Below are 18,363 nucleotides of genomic sequence, written 5' to 3' on the forward strand. Positions count from 1 at the left end.
GGACTTAGAGAAAGAATGGATATTAAAGAGAGGATATGAGGGTGGCATGAGAATAGAGGAAAGGAAAGAGAGGTAGAGCGAGGGATGGATGGAGGGCCCACATACCCTCAGTTTTGGGGCAAATTTGCTGCTATGTACTTCTGTTGTGTCCTGCTGTGTTCTTGGTAGAGACAGAAAGGCAGTGTACTGTAAATATAATTGTTATTTATTATGTGTACATATATATTCAAATATATCAAGCTTATTACGTGTGAATAATTTAAGAGGATTATTGTGAATTAATGAGACAGACATTTCCGCTTTTATTTTTTAAACTATATCAATATAAATATATAAATATATACATATATGAAATCTTTTTAATTTTGTTCTACTACATGGTACATGGTACAGTACAACTAAAGCAAACGTTCAAAAACCAATGTCTGTTAGTTTGTTTTTATTGTTGTTTCAACTCTTGTAATGTCTTAAAAGATAAAATGCTATCAAGTTTCTTTTTGTATTATTTTGTATTATTTATTTTGTGTTACTGAAAAATGTCTTGAAGAAAACATATCTTAGCAAATATGAATTTAATGAATAAAGACGTCATTAAATAATCTTGAAGAACTCCTTTTTTTTGCCCACAGGGTGTTCACACATGCTCACTATGAATAAGCTCAATACTCAATAATATCTGACTTTCAATTTTAAACATGTTGAAGTAGCTAATCACTTATTAGAAATACAGATGGCCAATCATGGTCAAGTTAGGATTATTGGATACAGTTGGCCAATTACGGCCAATTTCAGTATTAGGATATTATCATGTAAGTATTAGGATATTGTAATGTAATATATTGATTATCAATTGATTGCACATTCATTTGAGCAACTGCATAAGTAGGAAAACCCTGCCTTCCACATTTGCAGCATTCGTTGAATTTATAGTAGGAGAGCGGTCAAGCGATAAACAAGTGCACAGCTACTTCGACAGAGTTCGCTTTCGCTGACGCTACTAGGTTTGTACCTGCACAGCGCCGTTGGTCTCATAGCTCATCAGTGACCTTACAGACAAGCATGTTTCTGAAATGTCATAAAAAATAATATATATTGTTATTTGTGGAAGATATTGCTATTGTCGGTGAGTTTGCCTTGTTTTGTAGATATGGCCATCTGCAACTGGCTAGTATTGTGTAATAAATTAGCTAGCTAATGCGATTTAGCATACTTAGCTAACATTAGCTAGCTAGCAACTCATTCCAAAGTGGCAATCTAGCTAGCTGGTTAGCTAACATTAGCTACAGAGAACTTCAGGGGAGAGCTCGCTAGTGTACTGTACTGTACCACTGTGCTATGTTCTTCTCTGCCACCAATGTTATAGCTTACCCTGCGTTATCAATTCTGTCTATTAATATTGTAACGTTAGTTAGCTATAGTAAACCAATTTTAAGATGGTAACTAGCTAGCCCAGCTATCCTGAACAAGATTCCACATGGCCCTCGTGTAGGCTGTTCTGTTAGTTAATAAGGAGTAAGTAGAAATATGTGTCATCTCTAGAATTGAAGCAGCATGCACATTACATCTTAGGAGCAATATAATATCTATAGTTAAACCAACAGCCTAATGACATTCCTGCATATTCTCTATCTTTCAGCTTCTGAGGTGGATGTCTGCAGGAGCTTTATGCCATGTGGCTAGGCTACGCCATCTCTCCCTAGCCCTCCACAGGCAGTTCCTCAGGGCTCGGTATCTGCACAACGCTTATGGAGAACCTGAAACGGAGGGACTCGATGAGGAGGACGGGAGGGAAGGGGTACTTCCCGGGGGCTACAGGTTACAGTACAACCCCTCCTCTTACCATCGGCCCCAGCGTGACCCTGGAGCCTCCCTGAGCAGGTTGGAGATGGAGGAGGAGGAGCAGTGTCGGTCCACCCTCACCTCTGCCTTCAGACAGCAGAGTAACCGCTACAGTGTCAGCTCCTCACGCCGCCTCTCCAGCACCAAGAACACACTGCTAGACCTGGCCTTCAACAGAGGCACTGGGGCTAAGGCAGAAACGGCACCCCTCTACCGCACAGAACCCCTAACCCCAGACGTCAAAGGCGACCCCCGTGCCTTCCAGACATGCCGCCCAGAGTACTCAACCATGACCCTTGACCTGTCCCAGCGGCCTGCCCCAGTCCATTCCAAGCAGGCCTTCTTCCTGCTGCACAAAGTGACCGTCCTGAAGGGCAGCATGGAGCCTGTGGACATAACCGGCTTCCTCACCAAGCTTAGCCACCTGCACCCTGACCAAACCCCTTTAGTGAGGGGTGACACGCGTTTCATCATGCTGCTCCGCTACTCCGTGGAAAACCTGCGTCACTTCAGCCACTCCCAGCTACTGGAGGTGCTGAGGTCTTTTGTGTGGCTGGGCCTGCCCCCCACTCACAGCATGCTGGGGCTGTATGAGGCTGAGCTGGGCCGCAGGGCTGGGGAGATGGGCCTCCACCAGCTGCTGCTGGCCGCAGACCTGTGGCGCTGCCTGGGGAGGTCCGTGCCTCAGTACCTGCAGTGCCTGTATGACTGCACCAGCCTGCACTTAGGCCAGGTAGGTGTCCCAGAGATAGTCCAGCTTCTGTATGTGATGGGGGAGGGCAGGCGCTGCCCCAAAGAGCTAGTTCACCCCTTAGAGCAGATACTGATGCGTCACCTGGACCAGCTGGAGCCAGAGGAGGTAGGTGCCGTGTGTCTGGGCCTGTTCAAGTCCCAGACGGCTCTCTCGGAAGGAGCGGTGAATCGGCTGGTGGACAGGGCCCACTCGCTTGTGTATGAGATGAGTGACTTTGCCATGGTGAACGTGATGAAGCTGCTGCGTTTTAGCTACCTGGATCATCGGGCATGGCTGGAGGTCATGGCGCATGAGGTGCCTCGCCGCGCCCCCAGCATGGGCGTCCAGGGGCTGATGCATGTGGCACTGGCCTGCTCGGCCCTGCATTACCGCAACGAACGCATCCTCCTGGCTGTTGCTGAGCGCCTGCCGTCGTTAGTGCCACACTGTCGGAGCAAGGACTCAGGCAAGCTGCTATGGGCCTTTGGGACCCTAGGTGTCCTACCCAACCAGTGCCCTAACTTCTACCCCAGCCTCATTGAGGCCCTCCGGCAGAGAGAGGCTGAGTTCCAGCACTATCCTGAGCACCTCCTCACCGGCCTCCTCGGCCTGGCTTTCATCTGTCAGCTCCCTGAGGACCTTGTGGCGTTAGCCTTGAGCCCCGAGTTTGTTAGCCTAGCCACCAGGTCCAAACAGCTGGAGCTGAAGAAAGACTTGTTCACTCTGGATGGGACAGTGGCGTTGGAGCTGCCTCACTGGACTGGCCCGCGGCTGAGTAGAGAGCTGCGGGAGGAGACGACGGAGATGCTGTGGCGCTTCGCCCAGAAGGACGTGTGTCAGAAGGTTGAGGTCCTGGAGGCCGAGGCCGTACTACGGGACCTTCTGGGCGGAGAGGAGTTTGTGAGCAAACGAATGATCCTGCCTCACACCCGCTCCATTGACCTGGAGGTGCATCTGAACCCAGTCGGACAGCCGCTACCTGTGACCTCAGCGCAGACATACCCTATTTCCACCCCGGATTGGAGCACTTCTTCTGGCTCTTCTACTCAGGGCTGGGAGAGGATCAACACAGGAGTCACTCTCACCGAGGACCTTTTGACTCAACTCACCAACGGCAGAAAGACTCCCCTTCCCCCAACCCAAGCTTCTCAGCTGCCCCTCCTCCGAAGGACAGAGCCGGATGAGGGAGGGGGGCTGTTCAGCGTGGGAGTCGACCTGACGGACGGGCTCGTGGGGGCTCTGACCAAACGTAGCAACCCAGGCCCACTCCCCAGGGACTCCCACAAAGCCTCCAAAGCTCCCATCAGACTGGCCATCCAGGTGACGAACAGGAACCACTACTGCTATCGCTCTCCACAGCTGCTGGGGCTGCACGCCATGAAAAGGAGGCAGCTGAAGCTGGCTGGGTACCGGGTGGTGGAGCTGCCTCACCGCGAGTGGTTCCCTCTGCTGAGGCGGACCCGCGCTGAGAAACTGGCCTATATGCACTGCAAGGTTTACGGCACCCTTGACTGACGTGTTCACATGTTGAAGGGCTAGGTGGAGATTAACATTTTAGCTAACATCTATCCAGTGCTTTTAGATATCTGAACACTGAAGTGGTAGAGGCTAGGAACTTAAATGAAACCAGGCCCAAGGCTTACCAGGACAGTGTTTTTTGTAAGTTTATGGGCAATCCTTGTTGAGAGGCTGTTGCATATTATGTGTCATGATCAGTGTGAGTTGTGTCATAAATAAATGTTATGACCGCAAGATTTTGAACAGCAGCCAAACATGACTTCTGCGTGTTGTTCATGTGTGGGATGGAAAAATGTTTGTTGTTAGGCCTAAGCTAAATGGTGTAAGAGGATCTATTAAAGGGATCGTCCAGCTGTGCCAAAGTGACCATAACTCACGTATGAATACTAGTCCTGAGTGGCGCAGTGGTCTAAGGCACTGCATCGAAGTGCTAGCTGTGCCACTAGAGATCCTGGTTAGAATCCAGGCTCTGTCGTAGCCGGCCGCGACCGGGAGACCCATGGGGCGGCGCACAATTGGCCCAGGGTAGGGGAGGGAATGGCCGGCAGGGATGTAGCTCAGTTGGTAGAGCATGGCGTTTGCAACTCCAGGGTTGTGGGTTTGATTCCCACGGGGGGCCAGTATGGAACAAAAATAATAATAAATTCAACAACAGCAAAAAATGCACTCACTAACTGTAAGTCGCTCTGGATAAGAGCGTCTGCTAATTGACTTAAAATGTAAAATGTATAGTACATATCACTATCCCACTGTTGACATGTTTGCAGTCTTCCATTAAATGTTTGATGGTCCATTAAAATCCGCTTCAGAGAACTCCTTTAGTATTTTCTGTGTCATAACTAGGGATAGGCGATATATATGACAAATGTAGCCTATCATTAGGCTTTTTTTTCTTTAAATATTTTGAAATTAAACTGATTTTGTGTGTCAAAGGCTGATAACCTGTACGTTTTTGTGCAATTTCTCCCACAGTCCAGCTGTCTATACAGTATAGATGTCTTATTCATGTCTACCCCAATGTAACTTGGCCTAAAATGTTCTATTGTAATTTGCCCACCCCTAAATCCAGCTGTATTTTCTCCAAGCTATGTATTTCTGCTTCACTTTGCACGTGCATTCATGTATTTTCATTTCATGTTATTGAGTGGAAGCACATATCTAGAGGGTTTACATTACCGTTCATTAATGTTAATCAGGAATTCAAAGTAGCATCTTCAATCTAAAGCCCATGTGCCCTTTTGTACATGTAGGAAATGAAAATATTAATGAGTGACTGTTCATACACCTGGTTCTCCAGATTTGAGTTATTAGTGTGTGAGTTTGTTTGTGTGTGGCTGAGAGTAATCGAATGCAGAGCGTACAAAATTAAGAACACTAAACGATAATCAGAGGTGTGGGGAACTTCATGACCAGAATTGATTCACCTTTATTTATCCAGATGTGTTCTTGAAACAGGAAGTATCAAAAGGGACAGGATGTGTTATTTGTAGCAGATTTTCTATTCGCTGGCTATCAACAACTATACATCCCTTTCTTTGACAAAGTGTTATAAATCAGAAAAGAAAATACACAAAAGGCATACCATGAACAATTACCGTCAAAGTGAATGTTTTCACATTTGTCATATCCGTATTCTTCATTTCATGTGTTAACTTACGAAACACGAATGGCCCTTTTAAAAAAGAGGCTAGTCAGTCTAGAAATAGGTTGTGCCAAATCTTACAAACGTCTTGATATGTCATCGGTGCATCGCTGTACATTTTACTTATGTCTCTGAATGAGGTCGTTGAGTGTGACAGTGTTTCATGGTTTTCTCAATAGACAAAAGACTTCACCTCACAATGTCAGCTGTTTCTTATAGAGAGCAGGGTTACAATCATCATCTCTGGATGAGCCTAAAAACTGTTCTCCATCATGTTTACTCGTTCTACGCAGGTCAAAGCTTTGCAATGTCGCTTTGAAGGTGTCCTCGTAACTCAACAGCATGCACCAACACAATGAAATTGTCCGTGCCCTTTGCCCACGTTTGTGTAAGCCAGCGGACCCACTGACCTGACTGACCAACTGTGGTTAAACCGGGGTCATCTGCACAATGCAAGACTGTGTTAGCATGCTGAGCTAAAGCCTAGGCATTAGCTTGGGAAACTAAAGCAAGTTGTCAGGTCTCAAGGAAAGGTTACTCATCACGCGAGCGTAGTTCACTGAACCCCCTGTTACATAACCAGACCTTAGTTGGTCTGACCTGGTCAGGAAAAACTCTTGGCCCTATGCCCCATAACTGAGAGGAATGGAGGAAGGTGATCATTTCTACACACCAATTTGGACCGTCATGTTCATGTTGGGTTTCCCAATTGGCATTGCATAGCCTCAACGTGACAGAAATTATGACATTTTGCCATTGCAAAAGGTGTTATTTGTCACTTTGGAATGTGGTCGCTAGTGAATTGTTTAACATGCTTTTATCTTGCACCTGTCTCCTTTGCTTTCAGTGATTTTAAGAGATTCTTAAGGTTGTCTTATCCCTTTTCCTTCCGCGTGTCTCCGTGCCTTACACCGTGTCTCTATCCTCCACGTCATGTACCCTTCCTTTTCAGAAGGAGACGAAGCGTGAGTCAGAACTGTCCTTGGAGGGGAAGTTGGGATGTTCTTTTCTCCCTACAGCCCTATAGTCATATATCCATCTTTGAATGATACACCATATCTCGTGTTTCTTCCTCGTTGATTCAAGTACTGAAAATACATCTTTACCAATAATTGTTGCTTCAACCTACACACTGGAACTGAATAAATGTCTGTCCTCCCTTTTGTATAAGTGTTATACAGGATCAGCCATAATAATACGGTGCCCTCTTGCTCAAGTGCACATCGACAGATTTTTCACTTTGTCGGCTCGGGTATTCGAACCAGCTACCACGTCAAAGGTATACAGTAAAAAATCATTCCTGAGCTTTCTTATATCTCAGATATAGGACAGACACTTCAAAACATACACTACATGACCAAATGTAAATGGACACATGCTTGTCGAACATCTCATTCCAAAATCATGGGCATTAATATGGAGTTGGTCCCCCCTTTGCTGCAATAACAGCCTCCACTCTTCTGGGAAGGCTTTCCACTAGATGTTGGAATATTGCTGCGGGGACTTGCTTCCATTCAGCCACAAGAGCATTAGTGAGGAAGGGCACTGATGTTGGGCAATTGGGCCTAGCTCGCAGTCGGTGTTCCAATTCATCCCAAAGGTGTTCGATGTGGTTGAGGTCAGGGTTCTGTGCAGGCCATTTCAGTATGGACCTCGCTTTGTGCATGGGGGCATTGTCATGCTGAAACAGGAAAGGGCCTTCCCCAAACTGTTGCCACAAAGTTAGAAGCACAAAATCGTCTAGAATGTCATTGTTTGCTGTAGCATTAAGATTTCCCTTCACTGGAACTAAGAGGCCTAGCCCGAACCATTATTCCTCCACCAAACTTTACAGTTGGCATTATGCATTCGGGCAGATAGCGTTCTTCTTGCATCCACCAAACCCAGATTTGTCTGTCAGACTGCCAGATGGTGAAGCGTGATTCATCACTCCAGAGAATGTGTTTCCACTGCTCCAGAGTCCAATGGCGGCGAGCTTTACACCACTCCAGCCGACGCTTGGCATTGCGCATGGTGATCTTAGGCTTGTATGCGGCTGCTCGGCCATGGAAACCCATTTCATGAAGCTCCCGACGAACAGTTCTTGTGCTGACGTTGCTTCCAGAGGCAGTTTGGAACTCGTTAGTGAGTGTTGCAACAGAGGACAGACGATTTTTACGAGTTTCAGCACTTTGTGGTCCCGTTCTGTGAGCTTGTGTGGCCTACCACTTCGCGGCTGAGCCGTTGTTGCTCCTAGACGTTTCCACTTCACAATAACAGCACTTACAGTTGACCGGGGCAGCTCTAGCAGGGCAGATATTTGACAAATTAACTTGTTGGAAAGGTGGCATCCTATGACGGTGCCACGTTGAAAGTCTCTGAGCTATATACAGTGAGGGAAAAAAGTATTTGATCCCCCGCTGATTTTGTACGTTTGCCCACTTACAAAGACATGATCAGTCTATAATTTTAATGGTAGGTTTATTTGAACAGTGAGAGACAGAATAACAGCAAAAATATCCAGAAAAACGAATGTAAAAAATGTTATAAATTGATTTGCATTTTAATTAGGGAAACAAGTATTTGACCCCTCTGCAAAACATGACTTAGTACTTGGTGGCAAAACCCTTGTTGGCAATCACAGAGGTCAGACATTTCTTGTAGTTGGCCACCAGGTTTGCACACATCTCAGGAGGGATTTTGTCCCACTCCTCTTTGCAGATCTTCTCCAAGTCATTAAGGTTTCGAGGCTGACGATTGGCAACTCGAACCTTCAGCTCCCTCCACAGATTTTCTATGGGATTAAGGTCTGGAGACTGGCTAGGCCACTCCAGGACCATAATGTGCTTCTTCTTGAGCCACTCCTTTGTTGCCTTGGCCATGTGTTTTGGGTCATTGTCATGCTGGAATACCCATCCACAACCCATTTTCAATGCCCTGGCTGAGGGAAGGAAGTTCTCACCCAAGATTTGACGGTACATGGCCCCGTCCATCGTCACTTTGATGCGGTGAAGTTGTCCTGTCTCCTTAGCAGAAAAACACACCCAAAGCATAATGTTTCCACATCCATGTTTGACGGTGGGGATGGTGTTGTTGGGGTCATAGGCAGCATTCCTCCTCCTCCAAACACAACGAGTTGAGTTGATGCCAAAGAGCTCGATTTTGGTCTCATCTGACCACAACACTTTCACCCAGTTCTCCTCTGAATCATTCAGATGTTCATTGGCAAACTTCAGACAGGCATGTATATGTGCTTTCTTGAGTAGGGGGACCTTGCGGGTGCTGCAGGATTTCAGTCCTTCACGGCGTAGTGTGTTACCAATTGTTTTCTTGGTGACTATGGTCCCAGCTGCCTTGAGATCATTGACAAGATCCTCCCGTGTAGTTCTGGGCTGATTCCTCACCGTTCTCATGATCATTGCAACTCCACGAGGTGAGATCTTGCATGGAGCCCCAGGCCGAGGGAGATTGACAGTGCTTTTGTGTTTCTTCCATATTGCGAATAATCGCACCAACTGTTGTCACCTTCTCACCAAGCTGCTTGGCGATGGTCTTGTAGCCCATTCCAGCCTTATGTAGGTCTACAATCTTGTCCCTGACATCCTTGGAGAGCTCTTTGGTCTTGGCCATGGTGGAGAGTTTGGAATCTGATTGATTGATTGCTTCTGTGGACAGGTGTCTTTAATACAGGTAACACACTGAGATTAGGAGCACTCCCTTTAAGAGTGTGCTCCTAATCTCAGCTCGTTACCTGTATAAAAGACACCTGGGAGCCAGAAATCTTTCTGATTGAGAGGGGGTCAAATACTTATTTCCCTCATTAAAATGCAAATCAATTTATAACATTTTTGACATGCGTTTTTATGGATTTTGTTGTTGTTATTCTGTCTCTCACTGTTCAAATAAACCTACCATTAAAATTATAGACTGATCATTTCTTTGTCAGTGGGCAAACGTACAAAATCAGCAGGGGATCAATTACTTTTTTCCCTCACTGTATATATATATATATATATATATATATATATATATATATATATAGTATCTCACAAAAGTGAATACACCCCTCACATTTTTTTTTAATATTTGAGTATAAACCGCTGGCAACAAAAGTGAGTACACCCCTAAGTGAAAATGTCAAAATTGGGCCCAATTAGCCATTTTCCCTCCTCGGTGTCATGTGACTTGTTAGTGTTACAAGGTCTCAGGTGTGAATGGGGAGCAGGTGTGTTAAATTTGGTGTCATCGCTCTCACACTCCCTCATACTGGTCACTGGAAGTTCAACATGGCACTTGAAACCCTGAAACTGAGCTGCAGCACGGTGGCCAAGACCATACAGCGGTTTAACAGGACAGGTTCCACTCAGAACAGGCCTCGCCATGGTCGACCAAAGAAGTTGAGTGCACGTGCTCAGCGTCATATCCAGAGGTTGTCTTTGGGAAATAGACGTATGAGTGCTGCCAGCATTGCTGCAGAGGTTGAAGGGGTGGGGGTGCTCAGCCTGTCAGTGCTCAGACCATACGCCGCACACTGCATCAAATTGGTCTGGATGGCTGTCGTCCCAGAAGGAAGCCTCTTCTAAAGATGATGCACAAGAAAGCCCGCAAACAGTTTGCTGAAGACAAGCAGACAAAGGACATGGATTACTGGAACCATGTCCTGTGGTCTGATGAGATCAAGATAAACTTATTTGGTTCAGATGGTGTCAAGCGTGTGTGGCGGCAACCAGGTGAGGAGTACAAAGACAAGTGTGTCTTGCCTACAGTCAAGCATGGTGGTGGGAGTGTCATGGTCTGGGGCTGCATGAGTGCTGCCGGCACTGGGGAGCTACAGTTCATTGATGGAACCATGAATGCCAACATGTACTGTGACATACTGAAGCAGAGCATGATCCCCTCCCTTCGGAAACTGCGCCGCAGGGCAGTATTCCAACATGATAACGACCCCAAACACACCTCCAAGACTACCACTGCCTTCCACCAGCTCCGTGATGTCGTCATGGAGGAGTGGAAGAGGACTCCAGTGGCAACCTGTGAAGCTCTGGTGAACTCCATGCCCAAGAGGGTTAAGGCAGTGCTGGAAAATGATGGTGGCCACACAAAATATTGACACTTTGGACCCAATTTGGACATTTACACTTAGGGGTGTACTCACTTTTGTTGCCAGCGGTTTAGACATGAATGGCTGTGTGTTGTGTTATTTTGAGGGGACAGCAAATTTACGCTGTTATACAAGCTGTACACTCACCCTTTACAGTGAGGGAAAAAGTGTTTGCCCACTGACAAAGAAATGATCAGTCTATAATTTTAATGGTAGGTTTATTTGAACAGTGAGAGACAGAACAATAAAAAAATCCAGAAAAACGCATGTCAAAAATGTTATAAATTAATTTGCATTTTAATGAGGGAAATAAGTATTTGACCCCCTCTCAATCAGAAAGATTTCTGGCTCCCAGGTGTCTTTTATACAGGTAACGAGCTGAGATTAGGAGCACACTCTTAAAGGGAGTGCTCCTAATCTCAGCTTGTTACCTGTATAAAAGATACCTGTCCACAGAAGCAATCAATCAATCAGATTCCAAACTCTCCACCATGGCCAAGACCAAAGAGCTCTCCAAGGATGTCAGGGACAAGATTGTAGACCTACACAAGGCTGGAATGGGCTACAAGACCATCGCCAAGCAGCTTGGTGAGAAGGTGACAACAGTTGGTGCGATTATTGGCAAATGGAAGAAACACAAAATAACTGTCGATCTCCCTCAGCCTGGGGCACCATGCAAGATCTCACCTCGTGGAGTTGCAATGATCATGAGAACGGTGAGGAATCAGCTCAGAACTACACGTGAGGATCTTGTCAATGATCTCAAGGCAGCTGGGACCATAGTCACCAAGAAAACAATTGGTAACACACTACGCCGTGAAGGACTGAAATTCTGCAGCGCCCGCAAGGTCCCCCTGCTCAAGAAAGCACAAATACAGGGCCGTCTGAAGTTTGCTAATGAACATCTGAATGATTCAGAGGAGAACTGGGTGAGGTGTTGTGGTCAGATGAGACCAAAATCGAGCTCTTTGGCATCAACTCAACTTGCCGTGTTTGGAGGAGGAGGATCTCCGCATGTGTAGTTCCCACCGTGAATTATGGAGGAGGAGGTGTGATGGTGTGTGGGTGCTTTGCTGGTGACACTGTCTGTGATTTATTTAGAATTCAATGCACACTTAACCAGCATGCCTACCACAGCATTCTGCAGCAATACGCCATCCCATCTGGTTTGCGCTTAGTGGGACTATCAGTTGTTTTTCAACAGGACAATGACCCAACACACCTCCAGGCTGTGTAAGGGTTATTTGACCAAGAAGGAGAGTGGTGGAGTGCTGCATCAGATGACATGGCCTCCACAATCACACAACCTCAACCCAATTGAGATGGTTTGGAATGAGTTGGACCGCAGAGTGAAGGAAAAGCAGCCAACAAGTGCTCAGCATATGTGGGAACTCCTTCAAGACTGTTGGAAAAGCATTCCAGGTGAAGCTGGTTGAGAGAATTCCAAGAGTGTACTAAGCTGTCATCAAGGCAAAGGGTGGCTATTTGAAGAATATCAAATATCAAATATATTTTGATTTGTTTAACACTTTTTTGGTTACTACATGATTCCATATGTGTTATTTCATAGTTTTGATGTCTTCACTATTATTCTACAATGTAGAAAATAGTAAAAATAAAGAAAAACTCTTGAATGGTGTGTCCAAACCTTTGACTGGTACTGTATATATATATTTTTTATACCTAAAGGGGTCCTTAAATACAAAATCAAATGGCTAAATGGTCCTCAGTATGACAATCTTAAAACAATTCAATATGTTAACTTAGTAGAGACCCATCACCGGGCCCTTTAGGGACAGTTAGAAATTTACTCGGGGGGTGGGGGCTGGTCCAACTCCGGTGTAAAAAAAAATAATGCACACCCCTCCCCAACTTTAAAAATGTTTTCCCATGACCCTCCCCTTGTATTGTAAAACATTTTTGCACACACCCCCCTTTCAAAAAAATTACTCAAAATCATTATTGCCACCATACATAACGACTTTACCACTTCAGCATGGTTTTGTGGCACTGTCGATGCCACGCAGGGCTAACAGGCCAGAAGCTTGCGGGTTCGCCGACCATCATGAACGAGCTCACTCTCCCTGCCTGTCTCATTACACTACGATCAGACCCTGCTGCAGACAATGATCAGCGGGAAAATCAGATTTTCCACATTTTTATGCTGTATTTATAATTATATAAAATATATGCAACAAATTTACCACCAACAGGTTTCTGTGCCACTGCACCACACACAACCAATAAGCAACGCATAACTGCATACCGATTATTGCATTTTCAACACCACAATCAAGTAGAGTGTGTCAATCTCGACAAACAGAAAATACATCCATCCCTGCTCACCAATGAAGGCTTGGTTTGAGAATCTCCGAATGTAATTAAACCATTAATCGAATGGCCGTTGCACAGTTTGGATGCTGGAATTATATTAGAGTGGATGAACATGCACAGGTAGCCTACAGGAGACTTTTGAAGTAGCCTAATCAGATTAAAACATTGTGACTAGTTGTGTTTATGCCACACATAAAAGGTAATACATTTTCAAAGTTAAATGACAAATATTTAGGCTATATTGAAGCGTTAGATTCTAGGTCGAGGAATAGCCACTCGGATCGCAGAACGCATGTTAAGCTTTCCTGAATGAATGGGCCTGCTGGGGGCATAGTCCTAGGTGACCACACTATATAGGAGAATGATGATCTGCAACAGACAACGCATCAGTATCAGAAGTAAATATACAGCCAGACTGGCCTGCTACTGTGCCTTTCTATAATCTGTCGAGAGTAGACCCACAACTGATCCAAATCGAATGAAACATTCAAATAAGAGGGCTTTCGGGCCATTATTAAAATTATATTTTCACTTCAAAACTATAATGCAATTATGAATTGGAGTGTTGTAGGCTAGTCTAGGTATGATAATTGTATTGTCCCAAAACAAGCTCAATAGGGGAGCTTTTTGAGCTGTGTGTCTTCACTGTTCTTTCATGCGCAATGACGCACCTGGCCTCTCCGCTGCCTATCAGCTATTCCTCTATCTTGTGGATTTATATAGAAAATTAGTGAAGATTTGAATGATTTTGTGTGTGGTATGATTGCTAGTTAACGTATTGCAGATCTGGACAAATTATCCAACTACCACTATTGTTTACTATACAGTGCATTCGGAAAGTATTCAGACCCCTTGACTTTTTCCACATTTTGTTACGTTACAGCCTTATTCTAAAATTGATTACACAAAAAAAAAAAAAATCATCAATCTACATACAATACCCCATAATGACAAAGCAAAAACAGGTTTTTAGACATGTTTGCTAATTTATTAAAAATAAAAAACGGAAATATAACATTTACATAAGTATTCAGACCCTTTACTCAGTACTTTGTTGAAGCACCTTCGGCAGCGATTACAGCCTTGAGTCTTCTTGGGTATGACTCTACAAGCTTGGCACACCTGTATTTGTGGAGTTTCTCCCATTCTTCTCTGCAGATCCTCTCAAGCTCTGTCAGGTTTGATGGGGAGCGTCGCTGCACAGCTATTTTCAGGTATCTCCAGAGATGTTAGATCTGGTTCAAGTCCGGGCTCTGGCTGGGCCATTCAAGGACATTCAGATACTTGTCCCAAAGCCACTACTGCGTTGTCTTGGCTGTGTGCTTAGGGTCGTTGTCCTGTTGGAAGGAGAACCGTCGACCCAGTCTGAGGTCCTGAGTGCTCTGGAGCAGGTTTTCATCAAGGTTCTCTCTGTACTTTGCTCTGTTCATCTTTGCCTCGATCCTGACTAGTCTCCCATGTCCCTGCCGCTGAAAAACATCCCCACAGCATGATGCTGCCACCACCATGCTTCACCGTAGGGATGGTGCCAGGTTTCCTCCAGACGTGACGCTTGGCATTTAGGCCAAAAAGTTCAATCTTGGTTTCATCAGACCAAATAATATTTTTTCTCATGGTCTGAGAGTACTTTAGGTGCCTTTTGGCAAACTTTCACTTTGTCATTATGAGGTATTGTGTGTAGATTGATGAGGGAAAAAAAAATGTAATCAATTTCCTAATAAGGTTGTAACGTAACAAACTGTGGAAAAAGTCAAGGGGTCTCAATACGTTCCGAATGCACTGTAGATAGAGGGCAGGATAGACAGTTGAATGGTAGACTATACTGACCTGTGGTATAGTAAGCACGTGGAAAAGCGTAGTGCATACGGGAAGTACCAAACCACCTTGATAGGGGAGGCGCATGAAAGCAGATGAGGACATTATATAGTAAAATCTACAAATTGGCAAATGTAAATCAGGGGGAAAAAAACACTTCCCTCCCCTGTGCCCAATAAAAAAACACACAACCCCCAATCTTACCCTGTATTAAATGATTTAATCAACCCCATACATCATGTCCCTTTGATCAAGGCCTTTGGTCACCTTGGTTGGGGTCAAAGGTTAAACAGGCACAATAAAGAGCAGGGAACAAAATGTAATGAAAATTGTTGCAACCCATCAGAAAAAAGATTTTTTTTTTCTTTAAAATCATTCTCTGTGAGATTACCAATGTGGTTCAGGGGCCCATCCAGCTAAGGATAGTTCCTTCAGTCACCTTGAAGGAAATTAGTAAAATCCTGAGCAAAGATCATGCTTTGTGTGTTGTGGCCTTTAAAGCATATTAGATATTTGCTGTCATTGTCCGTCCACTATCTAGAGTCAGCTCTGCACAATGTCAACATAAAGTACTGATGTAAAATAAATGTTTTTGGGGAGTTATGAAGTTAAACTTTTTATACCAGATTTAAAAACGTTTCATATCTGTCTCTCTGGTTCTATTGCAGCTAGCTACATAACTGGAAGATTCCTTCTTTCGCTGCATTCACTGCACTCAGAGACAACTGAATAGATGCGGTAAAGGAGTCAATGGATGCAGATGTTCCATTGACCAGATTGGCGCACATTCAACAAATCTGATCTAACAAAGTGGATATTCGTCAAATACGTCGTGATTGATGTATTGTAACAGGCCCATAATGTGGTTACTTAAATATATTTGGCTGTTTTTGCTGCATAACATGTAGAAGTTGTCCCTTTTCAGGTTTAGAAGAAGTGACTGCTAAATGCTAACTCCCATTTGTATAAACTGGTTAGCATAGCTAGCATACGGAAATCGGTGGCGGTAGTCAAATTCATTTCTAACTGTAATGCAGTTGATTGGTAACGATGACATGAACACGTGTTTGGGGTTGACATCCGTACAAGCATTATACTCCGATCTTTACCTCAACATAGTGTGAAATACACATATAAACAATATACTAAATGTAGTCTAATTCTGCTGTGGGCAATGAGGAGACTAAGGGTCTTTCCCCCACGCATTTCCATGGCAATTCCATTGTTTTGGTGGAGTTGAATTGACCTCTTTACCGCTATACAAGAAGGCGTGCATAACCTATGCCTTTCTGAACTTGTGTAGTACTTCTAAAACTCTCTAATATGCGTGACGCAGGGTTTAGTTTCTTGGCAAAGACATTGTCTAGGCCACAAGCAACATGGTTCATTGTGGGTATGACGCATTTATTCAATTATGTCCTGATTTCAGAATTACTTTGTTTCCTCTGTCCTTCTCAAAGTAGAGGACGTGTGCCAGAGGCCGCTGGTCCTGCTAAGTGGATTGTCAAATTGAAATGAAGTGTGTCATGACATAGAGTCACTGAAAGATGTGGAGGGAGTTATAGAAGAGGTTGTTTGCAAAGTTTCCAGCTCCGTGCTCAAGGTTCAGAAACAAATAGAATATTGTGGAACGAAAATCTCATTTTCATATAGTGAATAATTTCAATGACAGGGCTTCATGATAGACAACAGATTGTTCAAGCAAAAACCATGATAAAGGGCAGAAAAAATAGATTGATTTAGGGCTCTTTAGCCGACATCTGCATAGCTGTTGTTTTGGCCGTGTCGGAGATGAAACTGCGTTAGAGCTGTCAAATCCACAAGTGGCTCCTGGCATTAGCTTATACCTAAAGCCAACATTGCCATTGGCTGCACAGAGTTGCATTAACAGAAATCCCATGCAGCATTGCTTACAAGTTTGAACACTGGAATGTGAGATGTGATCCACACCTTAATTAAGATGATAGAAATCCTCATTATTTTGTGAATTATTTTTCAATTTGAGCGTAATTATTTATATATAGCCTACACTTTCTTGTTCTGAACTTCTAACGTGAGTGGGGCAGGTGTGGCTTCATAACAATGATCGCAAGAGCAGTTGCTAACCGATTGGACAGCTCCAACGCAGTTCCACCTCCAACCAAAACATCCGCTATGCGGGTGTCTGCTGTCGCCATTAACACTTGATTTGATTGAATCTAGGCCTTAATGTTTTTTCATGAATTGTTAGTTTAAGTTATTTTATAAAGCATATCAATACATTTAACGCATACATTATTTATTGAATAACTTTTTAAAGAATGAGGACATTTAACATTTATATTTCAGTTAAAACAGGGAGAAATTGTAAGGGCATGATAGGCTGTAGCATGAACCAGCGTCAAAGCTTTTGATGTCACCAAGGTTTCTGTCGGCTGCACAGTGCATTCGGAAAGTATTCAGACCCCTTCACTTTTTCCACATTTTGTTACGTTATAGCCTTATTCTAAAATGGATTAAAGAAAAAACCTTCCTCATCAATCTACACACAATACCCCATAATGACAAAACGAAAACAGGTTTTTAGACATTTTTGCAAATGTATTATAAATAAAAAACTGAAATACCTTATTTACATAAGTATTCAGACCCTTTGCTATGAGACTCGAAATTGAACTCAGGTTCATCCTGTTTCCATTGATCATCCTTGAGATGTTTCAACAACTTGATTGGAGTCCACCTGTGGTAAATTCAATTGATTGGACATGATTTGGAAAGGTACACACCTGTCTATATAAGGTCCCACAGTTGACAGTGCATGTCAGAGCAAAAACCAAGCCATGAGGTCGAAGGAATTGTCCGTAGAGCTCTGAGACAGCATTGATATGGGGAAGGGTACCAAAAAGTTTCTGCAGCATTGAAGGTCCCCAAGAACACAGTGGCCTCCATCATTCTTAAATGGAAGAAGTTTGGAACCACCAAGACTCTCCGCCTTTATGGCAGAGTGGCCAGACGGAAGCCACTCCTCAGTAAAAGGCACGACAGCCCGCTTGGAGTTTGCCAAAGGCACCTAAATGACTCTCAGACCATGAGAAACAAGATTCTCTGGTCTGATGAAACCAAGATTGAACTCTTTGGCCTGAATGCCAAGCGTCACGTCTGGAGGAATCCAGGCACTGCTCATCACCTGGCCAATACCATCCCTACGGGCCTCCCGAGTGGTGCAGCGGTCTAAGGCACTGCATCACAGTGCTAGAGGCATCACTACAGATCCAGGTTCGATCCCGGGCTGTGTCGCAGCCGGCAGCGATCAGGAGACCCATGAGGCGGCGCATAATTGGCCCAGCGTCGTCCGGGTTAGGGGAGGGTCTGGCCGGCTGGGATGTCCTTGTCCCACCGCGCTCTAGCGACTCCTTGTGGCAG

At 44.5% G+C, this 18,363-nt stretch overlaps 1 protein-coding gene across 1 annotated transcript; it reads left to right on the plus strand.

Moving 5' to 3' along the window:
* Window positions 1–1,018: 1,018 nt before the first annotated feature.
* On the plus strand, window positions 1,019–4,551 carry LOC121541705 (FAST kinase domain-containing protein 5, mitochondrial). The gene is made up of 2 exons (XM_041850957.2): window positions 1,019–1,123; window positions 1,637–4,551. The coding sequence occupies exon 2, from the start codon at window positions 1,649–1,651 to the stop codon at window positions 4,085–4,087; it is 2,439 nt and encodes an 812-aa protein (XP_041706891.2). The 5' UTR covers window positions 1,019–1,123; window positions 1,637–1,648; the 3' UTR covers window positions 4,088–4,551.
* Window positions 4,552–18,363: the final 13,812 nt, after the last annotated feature.

Source organism: Coregonus clupeaformis, chromosome 27, assembly GCF_020615455.1.
Source record: "Coregonus clupeaformis isolate EN_2021a chromosome 27, ASM2061545v1, whole genome shotgun sequence".
Lineage (NCBI taxonomy): Eukaryota > Metazoa > Chordata > Actinopteri > Salmoniformes > Salmonidae > Coregonus > Coregonus clupeaformis.

Bases quoted from the DNA above. Each gene is read 5' to 3' on its own strand.
- LOC121541705 (XM_041850957.2), top strand. From the start codon at position 1,649: ATGTCTGCAGGAGCTTTATGCCATGTGGCTAGGCTACGCCATCTCTCC.